At 54.0% G+C, this 24,522-nt stretch overlaps 7 protein-coding genes across 7 annotated transcripts; 5 read left to right on the top strand and 2 right to left on the bottom strand.

The window, feature by feature from the left end:
- Positions 1-131: 131 nt before the first annotated feature.
- Positions 132-1,271, top strand: J4E93_002423 (uncharacterized protein; the record flags this gene model as incomplete). The annotated part of the gene is made up of 3 exons (XM_049340368.1): positions 132-156; positions 761-917; positions 1,037-1,271. The coding sequence occupies 3 exons, from the start codon at positions 132-134 to the stop codon at positions 1,269-1,271; spliced, it is 417 nt and encodes a 138-aa protein (XP_049202690.1).
- Positions 1,272-1,909: 638 nt separating this feature from the next.
- On the top strand, positions 1,910-6,141 carry J4E93_002424 (uncharacterized protein; the record flags this gene model as incomplete). The annotated part of the gene is made up of 4 exons (XM_049340369.1): positions 1,910-2,203; positions 2,255-2,321; positions 2,379-5,693; positions 5,744-6,141. The coding sequence occupies 4 exons, from the start codon at positions 1,910-1,912 to the stop codon at positions 6,139-6,141; spliced, it is 4,074 nt and encodes a 1,357-aa protein (XP_049202691.1).
- A 1,555-nt stretch (positions 6,142-7,696) lies between these two features.
- Positions 7,697-9,254, top strand: CKI1 (bifunctional choline kinase/ethanolamine kinase cki1; the record flags this gene model as incomplete). The annotated part of the gene is made up of 4 exons (XM_049340370.1): positions 7,697-7,901; positions 8,013-8,161; positions 8,212-8,617; positions 8,665-9,254. 4 exons carry the CDS (start codon positions 7,697-7,699, stop codon positions 9,252-9,254), a joined length of 1,350 nt encoding a protein of 449 aa, XP_049202692.1.
- Positions 9,255-10,211: 957 nt separating this feature from the next.
- Positions 10,212-12,258, top strand: J4E93_002426 (uncharacterized protein; the record flags this gene model as incomplete). Its single annotated transcript, XM_049340371.1, has 2 exons — positions 10,212-10,540; positions 10,590-12,258. 2 exons carry the CDS (start codon positions 10,212-10,214, stop codon positions 12,256-12,258), a joined length of 1,998 nt encoding a protein of 665 aa, XP_049202693.1.
- Positions 12,259-12,496: 238 nt separating this feature from the next.
- On the bottom strand, positions 12,497-13,441 carry J4E93_002427 (uncharacterized protein; the record flags this gene model as incomplete). The annotated part of the gene is made up of 1 exon (XM_049340372.1): positions 12,497-13,441. One exon carries the CDS (start codon positions 13,439-13,441, stop codon positions 12,497-12,499), a length of 945 nt encoding a protein of 314 aa, XP_049202694.1.
- Positions 13,442-14,200: 759 nt separating this feature from the next.
- On the top strand, positions 14,201-14,950 carry J4E93_002428 (uncharacterized protein; the record flags this gene model as incomplete). Its single annotated transcript, XM_049340373.1, has 3 exons — positions 14,201-14,261; positions 14,345-14,733; positions 14,801-14,950. The coding sequence occupies 3 exons, from the start codon at positions 14,201-14,203 to the stop codon at positions 14,948-14,950; spliced, it is 600 nt and encodes a 199-aa protein (XP_049202695.1).
- Positions 14,951-20,672: 5,722 nt separating this feature from the next.
- J4E93_002429 (uncharacterized protein) lies at positions 20,673-22,829 on the bottom strand (the record flags this gene model as incomplete). The annotated part of the gene is made up of 1 exon (XM_049340374.1): positions 20,673-22,829. One exon carries the CDS (start codon positions 22,827-22,829, stop codon positions 20,673-20,675), a length of 2,157 nt encoding a protein of 718 aa, XP_049202696.1.
- Positions 22,830-24,522: the final 1,693 nt, after the last annotated feature.

Genomic DNA, 24,522 nt, shown 5'->3' on the forward strand with positions numbered 1-24,522 from the left:
TGGTTGTGGTGCTGCGTCTGAAGGAAATATCGCCCACGCGACACCGCTGGGGGGATTCAGGTACCAGTGACGTACCCTTCCCCTCGTTCCTTCCTCAAAAGCTCAGGGTCACCGAGATCCGACCGACAACAATGTGTGTTAAGTTACTCTATACAGGTAGAAGCTATGAGCACAGTTGCAGTAGCTGGAGCTGGGCAGCTGAGGGCGAATCTTCTAGAGGCGCGTCGTTCCAGGGCCCATCTTGGTTGCGATATAAAGGCAGGAGCTCCTCCCAGCTTCCCCGCCTTTCAACGCCAGTCGCGTGAGATGCATTGCGCCTTCCTTTATCAAACCAGCCACCATCGTCTCTGCTAACCTCGTCTTCACTAACACACTGCTGCCACTTGTCCACAGATCTGCAAGGTACGCATCTGGCCGCGTTGCTTCACGCAAGACGACGCCATCGGGTCAAAGCTCCCATCACGAGACCATGTACTGACCCGCTTGAGCTTCTTACAGTCACAGTAGCTCCGAGCCCGCCGTTGCAGGATACTTCAATCCGTTCTGACTCTCTTCCATCACATCACAAACAACCTCTAGTCAATCCATCGACTCAAGACATCAAACAGTAAGTACTGTCTTTCATCTTGTCTTGATACGCTCCTGCCTTCTTTGCATTGAGTCTCTGAGGTCTATACAGCCTCAATTGCTCATCGGCGTCAGACGGCAGGAGGCTCTGGAGCAACCCAAGCTTGTTCGTACACCGTACTGACATCTGAAGTGACTCGTTCTCACAAGTTCACTGATCGCGACCATGCCGGCATTGCTGATGGCACCGCCGAGCGTGAGACGCGACTTCCCAAATACTTCGCCAAGTCTGGCCATGCTGACACCGACCCGACCAAGACAAAGAAAGGTGGTAGCGGCAAGGGCAATTGGTGAGTACAGTCTACCTGCTTCCTTACTATCCACTCCACAGACAGTCGCACCTCGCGGGACAGCTCTTCCTTCGTGAGTGGTTGTATCATAGAACTCATGACTGACAACATCGTTCTAGGGGCGCCGCCGGTGACGAAGTCGAAGACATCAGGCCCAACATGGCCTACGCCCGCCGTCGAAGCAACTCGTCCACCCACAACATGAAGGACTTCAAGACCAAGTTCGAGACGATCGAGACCGAGCCCGTCTTTGAAGAAGAGATTCACGGTCCTCTTGGTGAGGAGCTCGAGAAGCAGAGCACCACCTCGACGGAGAACAGCATCGCTGAGGAGGAGCACGACAAGAAGATGTAAAGGCTGAGTGTGGAGCCTACGGACAATGGCATGGCTTTGTGTCGACTGGCTAGTCGACATGTGGGAAGCCATTGCTTACCGCGAACAATTTGACCGAGCAGATATCGTCATCTTTACGGGCTGATCTGCTCACACATGTACCATGTTTCTCTGGGAGGAGGTATTACGTTCTCTAGTACGGCCATGCAAGTTCACACGGGCATGCATGGTTGGAAGTTTACCACAATGGCGTTTTCTAACAACTGTAACGAGTATGATAAATGATAATGAAACACAAATACAAAGCACTTGACTCTTTTACTTGGTGACTCGACGCAGATGGTGTTCTCGTCTGGACATATTACTTAGGCAGATTGCGAATGGAATTGGGTGAGTGCTTTAGCAGATGAAGGTAATGATCAAGCGATTGCATTCCGTCTCTTTTGTGCATAGCGTCTGTTGTTAAGTGTAGTGAATCGCTACAATGGCGACTCGAAGGTTCGTTGTGAATCATTTGGACTAGCGGGCAGCTGGCTAGTTACCTAACTCCGTGCGCTAGCGTTACTTTGTTGTCAAGCAACCTTGGAACGCAGCGAGGAGCAACCTCATCACCGGCGCGCTCTTTCGCGTTTCAACCGCCATCTCCAGCCTCTCGCATCATGTTCTCGCCCGAGGCGTCCATCGCGAGCGCGCGCAGCTCTTTGCGCAACCCCCGACGCAGACCGCGCATGGAATCTGAGAGCCTACGAAGCAGGAAGCGCAGTAAACTCAACGACGCGACCTTCAAGGACCCTGCCGACGCCCACATCAACGGAAACGGAAGTGCCTCGACAAATGGCCACGCGGTACAGAGTGTCGACCACTCGGTTGTTGTGGTCGACATGCCCTTGAGCATTCGAGAGAAGAAGGCGGCACCGAAGCGCGCGCCCAAAGAGGACACGGGCACGTATCTTGTGAGTAGATGCGCATCTACGCGAGATGGCACTGCTAATGTGAGACTGCAGACCAAGAACGTAAACTACAGTGTCAAGAAGCTGCCTGGCTTCCCGTCAGCGCTCCTCCGCCCATCGAGTACGGCCTACACATCGTCACCCACCGCAATGCGCGCCTGCTGACAGATATCTCTAGCTCCGATATATGCCACTGCCCTCCCCTCCGCCGGCCTCGCGCTTGCCCTGACATCAGATCGAGCCCTCGTCTGGGACTACAGCGCCCCGAACGGCCCTTCAAAGGTCGTCTCTCTAAACCTCAACTTCGGCCTAAGACCAACTGAACCTCTACCACTCGGCGCCATCGTCCGCAACGGCCCCACCAACGACTACGGTATCGTCGCGCTCGCGCCTTCGACAGGCAAGATCAGCTTCTGGGAGAACATCGACAGCGCAGACACTCGAAGCTTATACCCCCAGCGCCAGCAAGGGGTGGATGGATTTGTGAAGCTGTACTCTGGGGAAACCATAACCGGCCTGGTCGATGTCGAGCACGCGGGCTACGTCCTGGTATTCAGCAGCGGCAGACTCGCTCAGCTAACCCTGCGCGATTCCCAGGGTCGGCCAAGCGTTGCGACAACAGTCTTGAGCGCACCGACTGGCTCAGGAGGTAGCTTCTTCAGCTTCAAAGGCCTTCTCGGAGGATCCATCCGGAAGACCATCGCCTCCGTCAAAGCCCGGACATCGCAGTCCAAGGGCCACATGGAAGTTATCTCGGCGACGCGGAACGGCCTCTTTCAGACCTGGGACTTGAGCTGGTCAGGACAGAACAGCCACCAACGAGACGTAGACGTATACGATGCGATCCTGTCTGCAGTTCAAACAGACACCGTTCCAGAAGTACGCAACCAGCAGGATGTCCACGTGCTGGACTTTGCCATAATGGAACAACAACAGGGTCGGGATGCTGTCAATCTTCTGGTTTTGGTGGCACTCTCCGGTCGGGACTCGATGGACTACTTCCTCCTGGAGGTGGATCTGTCTAGGACAGCCGGTTCCATTAGCAGGGCGATACCAGTCCGCAACTTTCATCAGCCGCAGCTTACCAAGGAGCCGACCGGAACGCTTCTCCTGCCACAGCCTGGACACACAGCCTACGTCCAGTTCCCAGGAGCCGTCTTCGTCGCATCCCTCGCTCAACCAGAGGAGAGCCCTGAGGCACAGCTGCTCGCAGACTCAGGCCGTTCTAGTTTACCTTTCCAGGACACCGTATATTTCCGCCCAGAAGTGACTCTTGCAGGCACTGCCCTGGAGACCGCGATACGGAAGGACAAGAAATCGACTGCTCTCGTCTTCGTCCAGCAATTCGGCCTTTTACAGATCAGCGCATTGCCTCCTACCACAGACGATCAGGATAGAGAGCGCGTGAAAGTGACCGCACGCAGCAAACTCGAGCAGGCCACCTTCTTCAGTACCATACCCTCCAACATTATAGACTTCTCTGTCAAGTCACGCTTTTCCTTCGCAGAGGAGGAGACTGCGGAAGCTGCTCTTGCTATTAGTACCGGTATCTTGAGCTCCTCGTACGACTACTTGGAGAAGGGAGTTTCGAACTTGGACGACCAATTCCAGCAGCGCTCCTTCGCCCTCCGTACCCTGATCACTCAACTACAGACCGATTATCCCCCCATATCATTCCAGACAAGGTGGCGGCTATTGTGGCATGCAGAGAAGCTCGCGGCTGCACACAAGCTCTGGCTCTGGTACCAAGACAAGCTGCAGGACCAACAAGCACACCCGGATACCTACCCAGAGAAGATTCTGATGAGCGACATTATCAGAGCCTTGAATGAGCGCTACAAGAGCGGCCTTGATTCTGAGCTAGGCGAGAACGATACCATTCGGCAATTCTTCGTTAAGGACGTTGACAGTCTTCACACGCTGATACCTTGGGGCTGGTTCTATCTGAGGACCTTCTATATGAAAGAGGGACTAAAGCAAACACCGTCCATCATGCAGAGACTCGGTGAGGGCACCGATGTCATGCTTGTCGCTTTGGAAACAGCTTTCGAGTTCCGTCAAGCAAATGTGGAAGTATACGGTCTCGACCCCGATTGTCTGGACGACAGTATCCTCAAACCGGATTATGGCTACGATATGCTGCCTCCGTTCTGGACTTCGTCTCACAACATTGTCAGCTCGATTCGAAGCCTTATCGACGTTGGCCGCAACCTCGCGGTGGACAACTACGAGGAAGGTTACCAAGAACTCCTGGCACAGAAGATCGGCAAAGATAACCCTCGCTTGGTGAAGCTTGGATGTCAGACTCACATTGAACGATTCGAGTGGGCTCTCGCTCAGAGTGATGAGAAGACACGAGCCATGGGCCGCAGCCTCAAGGATGAGTGGAACAACAACGTCCGGCCATCGCACATCATGGGTTTGATGGAGATTGGACTCCCTACCGAAGGAATGGAACTGGCCGAGCAGTACCACGACATGTCGACACTCGTCAATCTGATCTGGGAAGAGTCCAACTGGCTCGAGACGGAGAAGGCGAACACCCGCAGCAAGATGGAGCAGGCAGAAAGCACAGTCAAGCTGAACCGGATAAAAGAGCGCATTGCGCGCTACTTCGAGGTCTATGGTGATGACTGGGCTGGAGCGTTCTACTCAAAGTACATCAACGAAAACCAAGCAGCGCAACTCTTCATGAAGGAGTATCTCAACCAGCCGGCACTCACGAAATTCCTGCGAGCCGAACCGTCACGCGCCAGGCTCGCATGGATCAATGAAGTCTGCGGCGAGAAAGACTACGAAACTGCTGCTGAAGTTCTCTTTGAGGCTGGCTCCAAGCAGGAGACGAACGCGTGGTGCCAGCGCGTTGAGCTCTCCATGGCCAAGCTTGCGTTACTCTGCAAGAAGGAGGCAAAGCATGGCGACGACCAAGCAATAGTCGACCCGCGCAGGGAGAAGCCCAAGGCGCTGAAGGTGCGCGAGGCCATGTACCAGAGCATCGACCAACAACTTGAGTACACCAAGATCCAAGAGGAGGTCTATGAGCGCTTGCTACCCATCATCACCGGAGCTCTAGATGAAGATTCTGCTGTTGAACTCCTCATGGCCGAGTTTGGACAAGGCCGTTTGAAGGATCGACCAGCACACCAGACCATCCTCAAAGAAGGTTTCGAGGCTCTGGTTCACCACAGGGTTATCGATCCTGCACTCATGGTTGATATTCTCACGCTCATGAATGCAGACGACACCGAGGAAGGTGTTACTTTACTGGGGAACGACGAATTCATCTACGCTTTCAAGGTCTTGACAGTCAACTGGAACAACATCCACCGGACCACTCGCGATGGTCTGCTCAAGCTTTTCTGGAAGCGACTGTGCATCAAGGACAACTGGGCTTTGATCAATAATGAAAAGGAGGTGCCTGATGCCAAAATCCACGATGTGTTGCAAGGCACAGTCATGGCATGGACATTCCGCACCTTGTCGGCCATGTGCAGTAAGTTGATATCTAGTACCATATGTTTGTCCATCACTAATCTGTTGCAGTTGACAACTCTTTCATCCGGACCTTATGGCCCAAGAATCTTCGGGACCTGCTAGGCGCTGGAGGAACTCATGGAGAGCTCTGTGTTCGCTTTGCTGCCGAAGATCTTCGCAACCCGATCATCAAGGACAACCTCTTGGACGACGACATCCTTCGCGAGCAGGTTAGCAAGAACAGGCTCACCGATTGGTTCAAGGCAGCCTGGAACACGGGCAAGACCATGTACGCCCGCGAGCTGGCACTGCAGGGCAAGGTTCCTCCTCAGTCTATGCCGGCAGCCCCTCAAATGGCGGAGGAAGAAGTAGAGGACGAGGCGGAGCAGGACGCTGCTGGGTCGGAGACGTTCGACGGAGACGACGAGAGCGCACAGCAGGAAGACGTGGTGATGCAGGATTCATGAGAAGTCGTGATCGTATTCGGGGTTTCATCGGGCGCAGTGCATTCAGGACAGGCGCGCATCAAGCATTGGGCACGGCGTTTGAAACGTGTACTCTGCAGACGCGGACAGCGTTTATTTTCTTCTTTGTTATCAAGTGTATTTCTAGCGATGGTTTTGCCGACGACAGGCGTCATATCTCGTCCCATGTCAGTATCTGACTAGAGATGAGAAAGAGGATGATTAGAGTTGGAACCCAATGTACAAAAGTGACTATCTGGGTAATGCATGAAGTGTTAGGGGAGAGCCATGAATAGTGACATGCATAACCGCCTATCGGCAAGGGTCTCGACTCTGTTCTGTGGAGTCAAGCGACGACAAGCGTTCATTTGCGCGGTGGGTACCCAGCCGTGTCAGGGAACCGAGTGTGGCGCGAGCGAGAGGGCGCGGAAGCCGACACGCACCAATGACCTGACTCGGTAACAGCCGTTGGGTGACTTGAGGCCGGGTTGTGAAAAAGTGGTGCTGCGCGTTGAGATGAGAGGTGGGAGATGGAGATGGAGTACATGTCAAGACGACTACCTTTGCTTCTTTCTCGTCGCACCGAAACCGTTGGCCATGCCGTGAGGCGAAGCCACCGACTTGACGTAGGCGGCATGCATGAACAGCATGAGGCACAGCAGCGGTGAGGCTGGACAAGACACACGACAGGCCAATACGTGCTAGCCGTGCCGGTACTGTTGCGGCTCTACAGCAGGAAAGATCGTCGAGCTGCGACGGCGATGGCGATGGAGTTGTCGATGGCGATGGCGATGACGAAAGACAGAGTCTTCACCCTGCTGATTGCCGTCGCGAATCCGCTGACCAGGCTTCCCTTCGCGCAGGCGCGCTTGTTGGCTGGGAAAGGATGCGTCGAATTTCCGAAGGCGTCCCAGGGCTGCTTTTGCTCGGAGGATGCTAGTTCTGGTGTGGACTGTGCTGCAGGTACAACAACAAAGTGACAGCTCAGTGGGGAAAGGACGGCTGCGCCGCGAGCAACCTGGGATGGGCTGCGGAATGCATGAAAGCCAGAAGTGAGCCGCTGCATCGGGCTGCCTACGCCTGCGCCCACGACGACGGCCAGCGTGCACTTCCGTCTCTATGCAGGCGGGTGTAAATAGCTCACGGTGGCAGTCCCGTGCTCTCAGTGAATTGGGTGCTACTAAGAGTCTAGCGAAGGGTCGGTTGATAGGTTGCTAGTGCACGCCCCATGCCCAGTCGCTCCTTCCCCTTCTCCACGTCTTTTCCGCGTCGAGAGTCGGTCGCTCTTTCTTCACTATACGTGCCTGTCCTACGTGCCTTCCTCTGACCTCCCCGTCCATTCGCACGCTGCTCGTTGCAGCACCACAGGTCGCTCCCGCCTCGCCCTCGACCCGCCGTCTCAGCAACGCCGAGTCGCGTTCGCCGGTTGCATAGCCTCGTTCCCGGCCTACGGCTGCGGCTCTGTCTCGCTGCTGTCACAACCACCAAGCCACGCATCTCTGCACCACTCCCGTCCTCCCTTCCTCCTCCCCTCCATTATCCGGACACCATCGACACCATGGCGAGCGGCAGCACGAGCTCCAACGTCGTCGGCGTGCACTACCGCGTCGGCAAGAAGATTGGCGAGGGCAGCTTCGGCGTCATCTTCGAGGGCACCAACCTGCTCAACCAGCAGCAGGTCGCCATCAAGTTCGAGCCGCGCAAGAGCGACGCTCCCCAATTGCGCGATGAGTACCGCACATACAAGATCCTTGTGGGCTGCCGTAAGTACCGACCTCGCTTCCCCTTTACCGCTTGTTTTGGCGCTCGTGATCACCACCACCCTGTATATCAACGCAGATATGCACCTCGACTACGTCGCTAACCATCTGCAGCCGGGATCCCTAATGTCTATTATTTCGGCCAGGAAGGTCTACACAACATTCTGGTGATCGACCTCCTCGGCCCGAGCTTGGAGGACCTGTTCGACCACTGCAACAGGAAGTTCTCCATCAAGACGGTTGTCATGGTAGCCAAGCAGATGGTATGTCCCGACAGCATCACTGCGCTCTCCCCTGCTTACACCTCATCTAGCTGTCACGGGTTCAGACCATCCACGAGAAGAACCTCATCTACCGCGACATCAAGCCCGACAACTTCCTCATTGGCCGCCCTGGCTCAAAGAGCGCCAATGTCATTCACGTCGTCGACTTCGGTATGGCGAAGCAGTACCGTGACCCCAAGACGAAGCAGCACATCCCGTACAGGGAACGCAAGTCCCTCTCCGGTACCGCTCGATACATGAGCATCAACACCCATCTCGGGCGCGAACAATCCCGTCGCGACGATCTCGAGGCGCTCGGTCACGTCTTCATGTACTTCCTGCGCGGTGGACTGCCATGGCAAGGTCTCAAGGCTGCCACCAACAAGCAGAAGTACGAGAAGATTGGCGAGAAGAAGCAGACCACCCCCATCAAGGATCTGTGCGATGGCTTCCCTGGTACGTTGGCTGTATTCACTAATTCTATCACTACTAACAATGCGCAGAGGAGTTCAACAAGTACCTCAGCTACGTGCGTAACCTCGGCTTCGAGGACACACCCGACTACGACTACCTACGGGAGCTGTTCACTCAGGCTCTCAAGAGCACCGGAGAGGTCGAGGACGGCGAGTACGACTGGATGAAGCTGAACAACGGCAAGGGCTGGGAGGTCCTCAAGTCGCACCCATCGGCTGCGCAGGCGATGCACCACTCCAACGCCAACCCCAACTCATCCATGGCTGTGAACATGCAAGGCCAGCAACACAGGCAACAAAAGACGCACCTGCCTATCGACCACCACCGTCTCAACGAGCCTCTGCCAAAGCCTGGCGCGACCCGCGCTCAGCCCGGAAGGAGCCCACGCGAGACCATGAACCGTGATTCGCAAATCAAGCGGAAGAGCATGGGCGAGCTTGCGCCGCCCGAGGGTGCCTCGACGCAGGCCCAATTCCAACACAGCCAGCCCAACCTGGCACAGAACAACCGTGCTGCGCCTGCCAGCAGTCCGAACCCGCAACCGACGCGACAGAGTGCCGAAAAGCCTAGCTTCATGCAAAAACTGGCGAATGCCCTGTGCTGCGGCGCCAGCAAGTAGTAATCGCCGTCGCCAAGCTTGGTTTCCTTCCCTTTGCGTTGCATCCTGGAGTCCGTTCTTTGAGCGATAGTGTTCCCGGTCACGTTTTCTTCCTGTATAGGTATCTTGTAATGATTGATAGACGGGATCGAAAATCTCCTTCCACGGTAATAGTTACGACGACCGAGCGACCGAACCGCCTCCCACACCAGCCTGGATTCCTCATCAGCGCCGAAAAACATCATCACCACCCTCTCCTTCACCTCTGCGCTCCCGCGTTGCGAGACTACACCAGCTGGCAGTAGTGTGGGAGCGATTTTCCATTGGGCGCTTGCGGCGTTGCGGTGTGCTTGGGGAGGCTCGCACTTGTGGCATCTCATTTTCATTATTCATTTTGGCACGAGGAAAATATAGCATGTAAAGGAGTCTCTTCTGACGGCCCATCGCGTGTACAGGGCGACAGACGGATCTCGTTCTAGTTCAGGTAGAGTAGTCGGGCGAATAGACGCACTTACTACACCAAATTTCATCTTTGTCCAGTCGTGACGTTTGCCATGGCCAAGCTGACCCATGGATGTCTGTCTGGCATTCTTGGTAGCGGCGATCTGAGGGGTCGGTCATGGGAGGGCACCAGGGAGCTATGGCCTCTTTGCGTATGCGATTGGAAGGTGCCGTAACAGCGGCAATCCATGACTCCATAGCTGTGCGTGCCTATAGCGCAAGAACTTGACTTGTAGCTTGGTTTGCACTTGAATCTCTTCGAAAACCCCTGCGCATTCTTTTGGATTTGAGTATCCGCCCATTTTGACTTTTTCCTTCGCCATTCCAATATTCCCACACGTGAGGTACCCGCGCAGGGTCCAACGCGACTTCCCAACAACGAAATTAAGCTCGTCCACCCCGGGGCCCTGCGATTCCATCACCCGCACCCTCTCCTACTACCGGCTCATCGATCAGCGGCGCCTTGCGAAAGTTGCGATGGCGTCGGGACGCGATGTGCGCGATATGCTCGGGCTGCCTGCTGCCGGCGGTGATGCGCCAAAGGCAGTAGGTCCAGCAGCCGTGGCAGCGCAGACTCAGAAGCGCTCAAAGCCTGCAGGAGGGAGCAGGAAGATACGTACGTTTGGCAGTCCTTACGTCTTTCCTTGGGAAATCGTCAAAAGGTCGAGACTGACTCTCATTCGACCAGAGGGCGTCGCGCGCGAGGTTGCTGCGCTATATGGCGAACGGCCGCCGCCTGTCGCCGTCTACGAGGAGAAGAAGGCGTATCGGGCGAAGAGACAGAGCACTGGCCCTGCAAAGAGATGGTATGTACGCGCGAGGCACTGCGGAGGATTGGCTAATTCGCGCTTCTAGGGTACAACAGCCGTTTATGAATCCGGCGCGCAACGATGGCCTCGTCCTCAAGCACTGGCGGCGCAAGCCCACGACCGCACCACCCGTACAGGAAGCCGACGACGCGCCGATGCAGGAAAGCGACACCGCCGACAACTACATCGAGACGTGCGCCGACTACGCCAAATACGACATCAAAGTAGACATGCCGGGCTTCACAGACGAGGAATACAACCAGTACCTGCGGAGCGATGACTGGAGTCGCGAGGAGACCGACTACCTATTCGAAGTAGTGAAAGACTACTCGTATCGCTGGCCTGTGATATGGGATCGCTACGACTACAAGCCGACGCAACCACGCCCGTCAGAGCCAGCAAACAGCGAGGACCAAGCGCTAGCCACCATGCCCTTTGCGCCGTCAAAGAAGCGGTCGCTAGAGGACCTCAAAGCGCGCTTCTACGATATCTCCGCCAAGCTCATGAAGCAGCGCATACCAGAAGTCTCCATGGACGCCGACCAGTACAGTCTGTACGAGATGCTCACAAAATTCGATCCGGTTATGGAGCGGAATCGAAAGATGTTGGCCACGGCGCTCATCAACCGCACAATGGACGAGGTCAAAGAGGAGGAGTTCCTGCTCACCGAGCTCCAGCGCATCAACATGGCAGCCAACCGACTCGATGCCGAGCGCGAAGAGCTCCGGGCACGACTGGACGCACCACCGCAGAACCAGGCAGTTTCCGCAGGACTACAAGCCTTTACATCATCACAAGCCCTCCAGGCCCTCTTCCAGCAGCTATTCCAGCAGGATCGTAGTAAGAAACGCGCATCTGGCGGTGGAACAGGACCTGGTAGACTCAGCCTCTCCGCAAACGACATGGTACACACTCCTGGTTCAGCACAACAACAGCTCTCGGCAGCAAATCGACGGCAAAGCATGGCACAAAACCAACAACCTACCGCCCAGACGCCTGTCAAGCATCTCTCTCCACATCAAGAACACCGTTTCAATGTCTCAACACACGAGAGACTTACCTCGGGTGTCACATTTGGTTCGGACAAGCTGCTTAAGATGCGACAAGCGAAGAGCAACGTTCAGACTCAAAAGATCGGCCAAATGCTCGCGGCGTTGGGCGTTAGTGACATCGTCAGCATACCAACGAGCAAGGTCGGCGAAGTCTTCGAGAATCTTGTCTCGAAAGTTAGCAAGCTACTCGACGTGCGCAAGGTCCGAGAGAAGGAGGAGGGAGAGTGCAAAGTCTTGCTTGCTATGAAGGCTCGACGAGACGGCGGTGGTGAAGGAGGCGAAGGACAACCAAAACAAGAAGTCCCTGATTCCCAACAACAAACACCCGGTGGAAACGACGACGACGCCGACGGGGAGAACGACGATGAAGAAGACGAAGATGACGTTAACAAAAACTACGGAGATGATGCCGAAGCCGATAGGGATGACCACGATGACAACAACGATGCTGATAACCCCGACGACGATGCCGAAGGCGAGGAAGACGAGGGTGGTTTCAACGGCGAAGACGACGACGGTGACGTGGATGCAGAAGGCGAAGATGAGAGTAGTAAACAGCAGTCTCGAGCGACGAGTCAGGGGGCACCCGGACAAAGCCATAAGAGGAGCGCCAGTGTGTTCTCTCAAGGCAGTGAAGTCAGTAGCAAACGGGCGAGGAAATGAGGGGTTTGGCTTTGACTGGAAGTGTGGTTTCTACTTTTGACTTCTGCTTTTGATAGCATAGCGACGGCGTTGGGGTTACATTGGCAAGAAGAAGGGAAAACATTCGTCATTGGGAATATGATACGGATATGGATATGGATAGGGAGCTGGAATAGCCCTGTTGGTATTGTTAGCCACGATGCATCACTATCCACTGCATACGCAAGAATGTACAACATCATCCTACCACATGCAACTATCATATCTTCGCCTTGGCCTCCCCCTCTTGTTCCAGCCTCGCAAACAATGGCGCATTTCTCCCCCCACGAAACAGATCTAACATCTCCTTGCCCATCCAAGCTTGCCTGCTCTTCGCCAAACCTGTCTCCAAATCCGCAAATCGATCTGCTTGGATGAATATGCCCGCACCATTTGCCTTGCTGCCCTCATTGAATAACCAGCACACCGCAAGCGCCACAGCTTCAGGTCGATTGATCGGCACACCCGCTTCTGCCATCTGTTTCGCATAAGCATCAGGCTGCATAGCCAGCTTGGTGTTGTTCGCCGTTAGGATAGGCGTAACCGTAATCGCAGGCGCAACAACAGATATGCTAATCCCCAGTTTCGCACATTCCTGCTTCAACGCCCTCATCAAGCCCACCACCCCATGTTTCGCCGCAGAATACAACGGCGCACCCGCTGAAGCCAGATACCCCGCTAAACTCGCTGTCAACACGATAGAACCACCCTGTGGCCCGTTTTTCCTCAGGTAGTAGATGGCGAGTTTGGTCGTAGCAGCTGCGGCATTCATGTCCAGGGTCAGCGTCCGGTGATCTGGTTCCGCCAGTTCTCCCTCGCTATCCAATGCATCGTCGAAGAATTGGTCACCGTGTTCGGCTATTCCCGCGTTGACGAATACACAGTCTATACGGCCGAAGCGCGCGTAGCCTGCGGCGAATCCGGCGCGTTGCGAGGACCAAGAGGTGATATCGCAGGTGTGAGTGAGCAGATTGGACGCTGCATGCTTGAAAGTTGGAGGTGGCGGTTGCAGATCGAGCAGGATGAGGTTGTGGGACGGGTTCAGGGACGAGAGGAGCGTTGCTGTTGCGAGACCGATGCCGGAGGAGCCGCCGGTTATGAGGATGGTTTTTGGACTGCTGGAGAGTGTTCTTAGGTCGGAGGGTGAGGGCGTGAAGAGTGTCATTGTGCGTGGTTTTTGCGTGGATGGTGGGTAATGGCGAGCCTGAGATGGATGTGGTTTTGCTAAAGTAGTACTTGACAGGAAAGAAGTTTTATAAGATCAAATCCAAAAGAGACGGGAGACGAGGGAAAGAAAAGGTGGACATTGTCGATGCGGTTGGAAATATGAACACAATCTGTTTACCTAGGTTATATGTTGTAGTTGCGGGGTTGGCCTCGGAGGTGTCTAGATTGAGTCGACTCCTGGTATAATCGCCGCTGACTCGACTGTAGCAATAAGGATAGTCTTACGTGAGCTCGCAACTATCCACCTGTATGTAGTAGCATACTATATTATCTTCAAACTACTACGACAGTACTTTGAGCCTGCGATCAGCGACAACGACCCTTGACAGTTGTTGTATAGAGTTTTCGGAACCTAGATATCATCGAAACTTGATGTCCCTTTTGAGAAACCGAGAACCGAAAGGAAAGATAGTAGATACCTACGCATAAAGTTGCGGTGGTGTAGGCCCAACACGCCCCGGCGCGAAAGAGGGAGCGACGCACGTGTCGGAGGTCTAACCGCTTTCGGAACGTACACCTGGAGTTTCGCGATCTCGAGCATACGAGCTTCAAGATTCCCAAGTGACCAGCTCACCCAACACTCAAATTCCGCGCTACAATCAGTCCTCCGCGGGGAATCAGGATCGCAGACATGTGGAAACCAACATTAATGCTCGCAGCCGCGCTGGCGGTGCCGTCACAAGCGCTGCACTTCTTCATGGACGGAGCGGTCCAGAAGTGCTTCTACGAGGAATTGCCCAAGGACACACTGGTTGTTGGTACGACGCTTCCTCATGATTGAGTCTCTCGGCGCGGAAATGTCATAGAACCAGCGGAAGAACCCACGGCTAACAAACCCCAGGCCACTACCACGCCGAAGCATGGGACGACGCAACCAAGACCTACCAAACCAAGCCCGACGTCGGCGTCTTCGTCACCGTAGAGGAGACCTTCGACAACAACCACCGTATCGTTGCCCAACGGGGTAGCTCGAACGGACGCTTCACCTTCAGCGCTGCCGACAGCGGTCAACATAGAATCTGTGTGACACCCCAGAACGTACCGAGCAGCGGCGGTGGCTGGTTGAGCTCAGGCGTACACGGCACCGTCAAGTTCACGTTGGACATGGCGATTGGCGAGACGAGCAGGATCGAGAGCACGGACAAGGACAAGGTCCAGACGCTGGTACAGAAAGTCAAGGACTTGAACTCGAGGTTGCAGGACGTGAGGAGGGAACAGGTCTTCCAGAGAGTATGTTTGGCGTCCACTCCTCGCTCGGGGGAAATAATAGGGAAACACCAGCTAACATCTTTTCTAGGAACGCGAAGCCGAATTCCGCGACCAGTCCGAACACACCAACTCCCGCGTCGTCCGCTGGACCCTTATCCAGCTCGTTATTCTGGGCGTCACATGTGTCTGGCAACTATCGCACTTGCGAGCTTTCTTCATCAAGCAGAAGCTTACCTAGAATCGTCGTCGATTATACACAACTTGTTTCGTTTCCGGCGGGCGCGATGATATGACAGGAGATAGGGAACAAAAGGCATACTTTACCTGGTCCGGTGAAACGCTCTTGTATGTGAGCTGTAGGATATGGCGTTGCAATAACGGATTGGTGGGGTTAGCGTTTGTGTATTTGAATGAAGCATGGCATTACGCTGAGTGTATCTCCAGAGATGTGCGATTACGTCCTATTTCCTAGTCGTGCATCTGAGCGGATGCTTGATTCAAGCATATGCAGTTGGAAGTGCTAAGTTGATTCAGCACCGAGAGATTACCAATACCGGCGAATGATTCACGCCCGACAGATCTTGCCGTATCGATAAGTGATTCACGCTCGGCATCTTTACCATATCGGCAAACCATTCAGCACCGGCAGATTAATCCCGCGCGGCATCTTGCTATACTGACACTATTCAGTAGCGACACATTCACGCGCGGCATGTTTACCATACCGGCAAACTATTCAACCCCGTCAAATTGTTCAGCCCCGTCAAACCATCCATGCGCGACAGACCATTCAGCCCCGTCAAATCTTTACGCCCGTCAAAAGATTCAGCCCGTCATTTTCCACCACTCACATGTTTACCATACCGGCAACCTGTTCATCACCGACAGACCTCGGGATGAATCACGCCCGGCAAACTGTTCATGCCAACATACACTATATCGATATACTCATACTGTCACCAGATCTAGTACCCACATATACGCTGCGGCAAGGTATCAGCATGCTAACCATCTGATTCAACCCCAGCACATTGCCAATACTAAAGACAACCACTGCCAGCAATCTAGCCTCCAAGGCACGAGTAGAGCGGCCTTTCCCTAGCTCATGTTCCCGCGCTTCGTCTGCTGCATGTTCCCGCCGTTCCCGCCCCCACGCAGCCAAGCAGCCTCGCGCAGTCCAGCCTTGCATATGCAGTACTATCAATGCAGCCAAACCAATCGAAGCATCTTCTACTTACATGGGACCTGATAAACCTAACCTTGAACGGGTTCACTCGACCCTTTCTGAATGTTCATGATGCAACGTTACTGCAGTTCAATGAATTTGTGTAACAGTAAGCAACCCCTGAATGCGAACTGCCGTCGATGGAAACAGGGTGTACTGTCTTCAGCCTCATCTCGATAAAGTCGATGTATCTAGGTACCGTGAAGAAGACAATTATACACACAATCACGCCTAAAAGTCTACGCTGATTCGAGAACCGGAATTATCCCACACCAAAACGAATGGAAACGCCCCTGGTCAACGGTTGGGTCGCTTCGCCAAACGCACGTGGGACGATCGATATAATTTGGAGCTGCGCTGTCACTGTGTTCTTATGCAGTTGGTCGGTGTTATTCCTCAATGTACCCGATAAGCATAGCTTCCGATCGTATCTGTCGACAAAATTATCATGGGTCGCCTTTACCATTTTCTTTCCAGAGATCCTTGCGTCGTTCGCTCAGGTCCAATATCTCTCCGCACGACACTCGGTAGCCGCTTTCCATGAGCTCGGATATTCCGACTGGTCCATGACCCATGCCTTCTTCGCCGACATGGGCGGCTTTATGCTTGATTCTCCGGACTATCCACGCTTTCCAGTAAACGCCCATCAGGTTCGCTACCTTGTGGAGCATGGATTTGTCGACTACCCTAGCATACACCGCGACACCATACAAGACAAGAACAAAGCAGACGCTTTCGTTCGTATCCTTACATCTATCCAGATACTCTGGTTTGCTCTTCAATGCATCGGACGCGCCGTTCAGCAGCTCCACGTCTCGATGCTCGAGCTCGACGTGGTTGCTATCGTGCTATGCACGATCCCGACATTCTACTTCTGGTTCCACAAGCCATTGGACGTTGATACGACAGTCATTTTGTATATGGAGGGATCACTTCAACTGAGCGATGTGCTGGCATTAGCAGACCCCGACATAGCGAAAAGACCGTGGAAACTTACGCCGCTCGACTTTATCAACCCGCATCCAGATCCTTTCCAGATCCTCGATCCTATCATGTGGGCTTTCGAGTACTTGTTACGAATTGGTACTGACTCCAAGCACGTACCCATCACGCGCTTCAAAAACACTGCGCGTATGAACCCGGGCAAGGTGACTGTGACGGAATGGATGATTTCCACGACTGCGGCACTCACATTCATCTTGATACATTTCATCTCGTGGAATTTCCACTTTCTGACATCTTTGGAACAAACTCTTTCGCGAGCTGCATGTTTGACCCTTCTCGGAGTTGGCTTTTCTTTTGGCAACCTATGGATCTTGATGATATGGCAACTACGCAATCTTTGTCGATGGGCGGGCGTCCCACAGGTCGATACTGTTACAGAGTACCTCCCTCATATACATCCTTTCTTTCAGTACTTGCTTACGATAACCCATATTGGGGCATATGGTATCGCGCGAACCTTCATCATTGTAGAAGGATGTGCTGGTCTTAGAGCACTTCCCGAGAGTAGCTTCCGTAGTGTGGAATGGTCGGACCTGTTGCCTCATATATAGCAAGGCGGACGTAGACTATCTCACGCAATCATGATGGTGATGATTACCATGAAATTTCGACATATGTGTATGACACCATCCGTAGGAAAGATACATAGCAATGTTACTGAAAAGAAGATCCCGATGTCTAAATTACAGACGATTGCCCGGCAAGGGATTGTCGTCCAAAACAAGTCCTCAGCCTTTGCATATGTTGGCGATGCATAGTCCTGAGTGAACCATATTGTATGTGGTATATAGAAGCCAAAATCGGAAAGAGAGACAGAACCGCGTAAAGCTGCAGCAACGATCATAATGAAACCGTAACATAGCAACATGTCTGACGATTGAGACCATCCAGATAGAATACAGCGTATGATCGGTCTCTGTCAATGTTTCCGTCCGTATCAAAGACGTCCGTACTGCCGGGCAGCGCTCATATCAGCCACAGCTGAGAAGACGCGCCATCGCGGTCCATCACTCTGCATCTCAGATCTCCGAACATCTTTCATCAGATTACATGCGCGCAATATATTTGCACCGCGGAAGAATCATGCACGCGCGCATCCATAATAACAACTCGAACCAATCGTTCACGACCATGAACAAGCAGCGCATCATGATCAGTAAACGCTGACGCGACAACTCCCTTCTGATGACTTCACATCATATAACCCTCGCGCTTAATTTCGCAACGAGAAATTTATCCAAAACAGCATGCAGCATGCGTCGCGGAACATCGGATGTAGTCGAAGTCAAACAGTGGATAACGGGCGTCATGCGCGTGGAGCCGACAAACCTTGAAAGGGTCACCGCTTAACACACACCCAAGGGCGTGACGATCTTCTAGCGTAAGAACAATGACACCTTCTTCCAGGGCGAGTAAAACCTTCCGCGGCACACGTCTTGGACGCATGAACCATTTCCGTCAATATGTTCCTCGCTATCTGACACTCTGACGTCGACAGATCCCGAACCGGATTTCTCCAGAACTCTAACACCCACAAACGACGTCAACAGCCGTATCTTGTCAGGACCAGCCAGCGCCAACGCCAGCGCCAACAACAACGCGACCTTGGTTTTCTGAAACAAGCCATGCGAACTCTACAGCCGCATCGGCAGCATGGCTGATGTCGTTCCTGCCGTCGAAGCCGTTACTATCGATACCACCAAATCGCTTCGCGCGATCCCCAGCGCTCTTCTCAGCCCTACATGACGGCATGCAGTCCAACCGCATCGGCCGGTTCCCCCAGCACGCCAAACCCACCTAACGTGCGTCCCACATCACTTTCAGCGCAATTCCGATAGGCCAGCGCAGCACGAATCGCTGTGGTACACACCCACCCACAGGCCAGGGCCCCGACGCACTGCACGTCGTCGTTCGTGGCAGGCCCAGATCCGACGTTTTTCGGTGGAGCCACATGCGTTGGGTCACCTCTGCTCGGTGAAAGTGTACCGAGCGGAACCACGCCATTCATGTCAAACTGTTGAAAACTTGTTATATTAAGATAATGTTGTAACGATGTAGGAAGTACTCCTTATAACCCTCCTACTTCTCTTTGTTATGAGGTTTGACAGTAAAACAGCTTGTCAAAACAACACAAACCATGTGTCTGTATGTGCAAGCTGATGAATTTGGGTCTGGTAGGTACTGCGACGGCGTGGAGTGGTTGGTGCCGGGCTATGATACCATTGTGATACTCGCCATGTCCACTTCTTTCTTCTTTCGACAACGACAGGCAGTGAATGTCACGCAACCATGGAATCATAGATGCATTGCATCCTTACACCACACCAGGTGTCTGTCTAGGCACACGCACATAATACACTACAGACACATTCATCGCTATCCCCGAGCCTCGGCCCGATTTCCACTGTTCTTTTGCTTGCAAATCTCAAACCTTGTGCAACATGTCAAGGAAAAAGTTAAGGGCTACTAGAATGCCCGAAAATTCTTCCTTGGGGTTTGATAGGAGATGCATACTCGAAAGCAAAAAATGAGAGGCTGAGGGCTGTGTTACTGCACCCCGCTAGCGTGGCCGCGGGCGGCACCGGTAGGTGCTGAGTCCAGATCTCGCGGCGCTCTCATTCTGCCGCTTATTTGCTTTTCAGCCCGCGTTTGTGCATCGTCTCCGCGGCAAGTCGGATGCACGCTTGATGGATGTGGTGGTGGAGGCAGCTGGCAGGGGATTAAGGTGCTGACAGGTGCTGGGTGTGGAAACTAGTTGCTGCCCGTGCAGATGGTTGTGCTTTTGTTTGTAGTATGCAGAGCCGATGAGGTTGCACTTGGGTCGAGAGGCTGAATCTAGAGTGTGAGACCTTGATGTGGTGTCAGCTTGTGTTGTTCATGCTGTAGTGTAAGGAGACGTACGATGCTTGCAGTAGGTGGATGGTAGAGTTAGGCATTTTGGTTGAGACCGGCGTTGCCGTTGCTGAGTGCAGCGTTGAGCAGGTAGTAACTGGATATGCAAGCCATGGCGACCGCTGGAGGACTATCACAAAGGAAGGAGGCATCACTGAGCAATGTTGGACGCTGAAACGGAAGATTGCTTAATGCTGGTATTGCTATGGGGTATCATTGCTAGCTACAATGCATGTATACATCCGCTTGTTTTTCCCTTCTCTTGCTATCGAAACTTTGCTGAGTACGATGTAAAGACGAAGAACTGGCTCTCGCAATCTGAGGAATAGTGAAGTGTTGTACAAATTAATAATGCTCCAGTGGAGCCGGGTGTATAGAAAAAAAGTAATGAAATCTAGTCGCAGGCGTAACCAAAGCCCACTGGAGCCAGCGATGCCGTCTATGGAAATCATCGCTTTTTGTTGCACATACAAAGCCATCTCTTTCGTCAAATCATCGTACCATGCGCCCGCTGGTTCGTCGCTCAAAGTCATGTCCGCAGGATTGTACTGGAAAATCAAGGAAGAATACTATACAGTCGAAGAAAAGTGACCAAAACGCCGGATGATTCAGTTCGGACCAGCGACAACTGAATGCAATGTGACCGCGCGACCGCAAATGCAAGAGGCATGGGCATCAGCATCGCCCGGTTTCTGGGAGAGCTTTGGGATGTCGCAAATCGTCCGTGAAATGGTCAGGTGCGTGTCATGGAACGGTCGCGGCTGTTCTGGAATGTGCGCGATAGTGCGGCAGAACTTGGCCTCCGCGGAATACCACCGCGCATGCCATCGGGTCACGCTCAGTCGTGGTTACCTCCGCGCCTGCGGTGCTTTCCGGGGAAGTCAACCTCAGGATGCACGACACGCATGTGGCGTGTCAATGCGTCGTTGCGCGAGAAAGTTTTTTCCTCGACACAGAGTGCGCAGCGGACCTTTTGCTTGCGCGCATTGTGTATCGTGTCCTCGTGACGGGTGAGGTCATAGGGACGCGAAAATACGGTGTTGCAGGGCTTGCCGGTCGTGGGGTTGATGCGCTCACACTTGTGGGGTCCCGCCTGCGAATTGCGCTCCAAAATAGCCGCCGACGTCATAGCCTGGCTGAGATTGGCACTTCGATGACCCTCACGCTTATGCTTCTGAAGCTTTTGTGGGGTCTCAAAACGCTGGGAGCAGCCATGATACGTGCATGAGTAGGTACCAGACTCGGCGCCCGTCGATGTTGGCTTCGTAATGTAGCGGTCTGAAAGGACGCTGTTCTGGCTGCCACTCGGTGGCTCAGCTTCGCTCGCACTTGACTCCATTGAAGTCAGGTGGGCAGGGAACTCAGGTGTCTGGTCGACGCCCGACGACATAGTGTTGGGAGTTGATCGATACTGAGATGGTGCGTTCATAGGCATGCTGTGCATGTTCTGTATTGATGGAGTGGCGAAAGTAAAGCTCGATGACTGTGGTAATGATGGAGCGGAGGTTGTGGAGAAGTTTGGTGAGAACTGTGGTGTTACCCAGCTGTCGCGACGGTAGGACTGCGATGATGGAGTGTCGAAGCTGGATTGGGTGGCAGTCCTATATTGGTCGCCACCGGTGTATTGGCTGTCGTACTCGCTAGCGCCACTGTCCGGGAACAATGGAACTTTGGATTCTTCGTCGGATTCCCGGTAGTCTAACAGAGCGTCCTTGGGCGAGATGGTCTTTGGCTCAGAATCGTCGCTGGGCTGCATCTGAGACTTCATAGCGTAAGCCGCATCAGCCTGGCGGTTCTGCTCACGTGCCGCAACAGCAGTGTTCATAGCCGAGTTGAACGTGTTGCTAGGCTGACGGTAGGGTGAGCTCTTGCGGAACGGTGAGTCACTTCTTGAGGCAGTGCTGCTTGGCGACTGTGAGCGAGCGTACTGTGCTGCCTGGAGCGCACGCTGGACGTTCTGGTCGCTGCTGCGGTATGGCGACAGCAGCGACGACTGAGCTGGCTTGGAAGACACCGCCTGGGCTGAGGCACTGGGTTCATAGAAGCCAGTGTCGGCAGCAATGTCGGTGTAGGTCCTTTCGAACTTGGGGATAGGGCGGGCGTCTGGGTCATCGTAAGTACAAAACTGATTGAAAAGCCAGGAGTCTATCCTGCAGAGGTTCTCACCATTGGCAGGCATCTTGAAGTCGATGTCGTCCTGTGCAGTGTGTGGCGTGGCAGGAGAGTCGTGGCCGTAGCTTGATACTGATTGACCGGCCGAGTGTGCGTAGTCTGGTACGTCATCACTCTGCTCCATGAGCGCTTGTTTCATCGACATGTGTGCAGACATGGTGTGGTCCATGCTGACCGAGTTTGGTGTGTAGTTGCTGTTGAAGTTGTTTCCGCTCATAAACGAGTCCTGGGTAGGTGTATGTGTGGGTGTAGGAAGATGGTTCTGGAACGACCTTGGATATATGTCAGCCATGGTCGATGAATAAGCCGACGCAGATTCGTGCGAAGGCGAGTATTCGGGGGAAGATACGTACTGGTAGCCCGCGGAGGGACCGACGGCCTGATATTGCGAGGCACTTGAGCCTACGGAAGACGAGGACGATGCGCGCTGGTGGCCGCGGTTCTGGTTCTGGTGTGGTGTGTGGAGCGATTGGCCCTGCACGTTACCATAGTTCCAGGACTCAAGTCCCGTGCTGGTGTTGCTGGCCGAGAGCATAGGCGGTTGTGCGAATCCCTGGGGAAGCTGCGGTGTGGGTGTCGACTGCTGGATTCGGATGGCCGGGTTCGCGAAATCGGTATATGCGCTCGTCATGTACGAGTTGGGTGCACTGCTGGATGGAGTGCCGTAAGACTGCTGCTGGGACTCGAGGTAGTCGTTGAGGAGCTTCTGGTCGTAGAGATGTTGTGCGGCGAAGTGCTGGGGCAGGTGTTGGTAGGAGGAGTGTGAAGACGGAGGTGACGGTATGGTTGAAAGGTGGTGACGTTGTGTGGGTAGCGCTAACATAATGGTCGGGAGGGAAAGTAGGGGACCAGCGCGGGTGGCAAGTTGCTTTATACTAGTGGGCTACCGGCCGATGACTCGGTTAGTCTTCGCCGATTTGAGTGAAAGACCACTTGATGAGGTGATCTGGGGCAGCACGCGGTCGAAGACGCTCGAAGAGTTCAGAGTCTGCGTCGGCTGTGCTCGGAGTGTCGGAATTAGGGTGTATGTGTGCGTCGTAAGAGATTGCAAATTGCTGAGCGACAGTTTAAACGGCTTGGGCTGCTGAGTACGCGGAATCGGTTTCCTTTCATACCTCATCCTATGACGCAACCCATGTTGGGCGTTGCAGGGGTGGCTACGCTAACGATACGCCGACGCGCAAAAGCGGCGCGATCGACACCACCCTCACGCACCCTGCATACGGCCGCCGCGGACCCTGCCTGTCCGACCGAAGGCTGTGCACCTCCCGGCAGACGCTGTCTACCATACAGAGTTTTCCACATGCCTTCGGATGCCAGCCGAGAGGCCTTCCCCCAGCGTCCATGACTTGCTCCCAAAATACTGTGCAATCGCTTGTACGCATCTAGGCGATCTCTGCAGGCATGCTCTCCACGTGAAACGGAGCCCTACGAACCGAACCGTTACTCATCGCTGTGCCAGTCGCTCTAGTGTGCCGTCGGCATGTAGCTTGTAGGGCATCGTGCGACGGACCAATTCCAAAGGTCTGCCATGGTGACACGCCCGTATCTGGTCTAACAGCTGGCCGTTTAGGCTCGCTGGGACTACGATGCTCCAAGATGGGCTGAGCAGCATCGTTCCATGCACAACCTACTCGACAGCGCATGTGGATTACGAATACCAGATGGAGTACGCGACGGGCACCAGCCACACCTCGGCCAGCCTGTCCATGGTCACATGTCCTCACGCGTGACTCACAGCGGCTCTTTGACATTTGAGTTATTGATCCAAGACCGTGATATGCTACTGCTTTCAGCTCGTGTGTACTGCACGCGAGGCCACGCGGTATCGTTTGGAGATAGCCGTCAATGGCCTACCCCATACTCTGTTCTATTGATAGTGGGATCTGGTGGCCAAACGGCTCCCGAGGACCACTCTGCTGGCTAGTACACTGCACATCTCTTGAAGAGATGCTGAAACTGGAGATCGATCCACGAACCAATAAACTGGGATGCGCACCTACCAGCTGCGATACTACTAGCATCCGAGGTCAGCTCAGATACCGTCTATCCTGCAGGTGGAACCTCGACTTCCGCTTCGGCATTGGCAGCATCCTCTACTCAACAACGGCACTGCCGTGCGACATCCCTACACGTCGAGTACAGCCAAGGTCACACAAGGAAAACTCTTCACTGAGACTCTCCCTGCTGAACAACGGCATATGCAACGTGCTGCAAGCATCTTGTGGAGTTGCAATGCAGCCCTAAACCAACGTGGCATCGCATCGAAGGCCTCGAACGGGTAAGATCGGTGGAGAAGGACACAAATGCAGGGTCCATCGGTGGCTGTGCAGCCCTATCGCATGCACGGACAATGTAACTGTTCCGGCGGCCGCGAGGCGATCTGGACCGTTCATTCGCGCGTCAAAGTCACTAGCCACATTTCTAAGCCGGTGCCCTGCGACCCGAGGCTTCTGTGACCTTCGATCCTATACTGCAAATACTCTTTGATATTCTGCATTCTTCTGCCATGGAGA

Source organism: Alternaria ventricosa, assembly GCF_023758065.1.
Source record: "Alternaria ventricosa strain BMP 2768 chromosome Unknown scaffold_3, whole genome shotgun sequence".
Lineage (NCBI taxonomy): Eukaryota > Fungi > Ascomycota > Dothideomycetes > Pleosporales > Pleosporaceae > Alternaria > Alternaria ventricosa.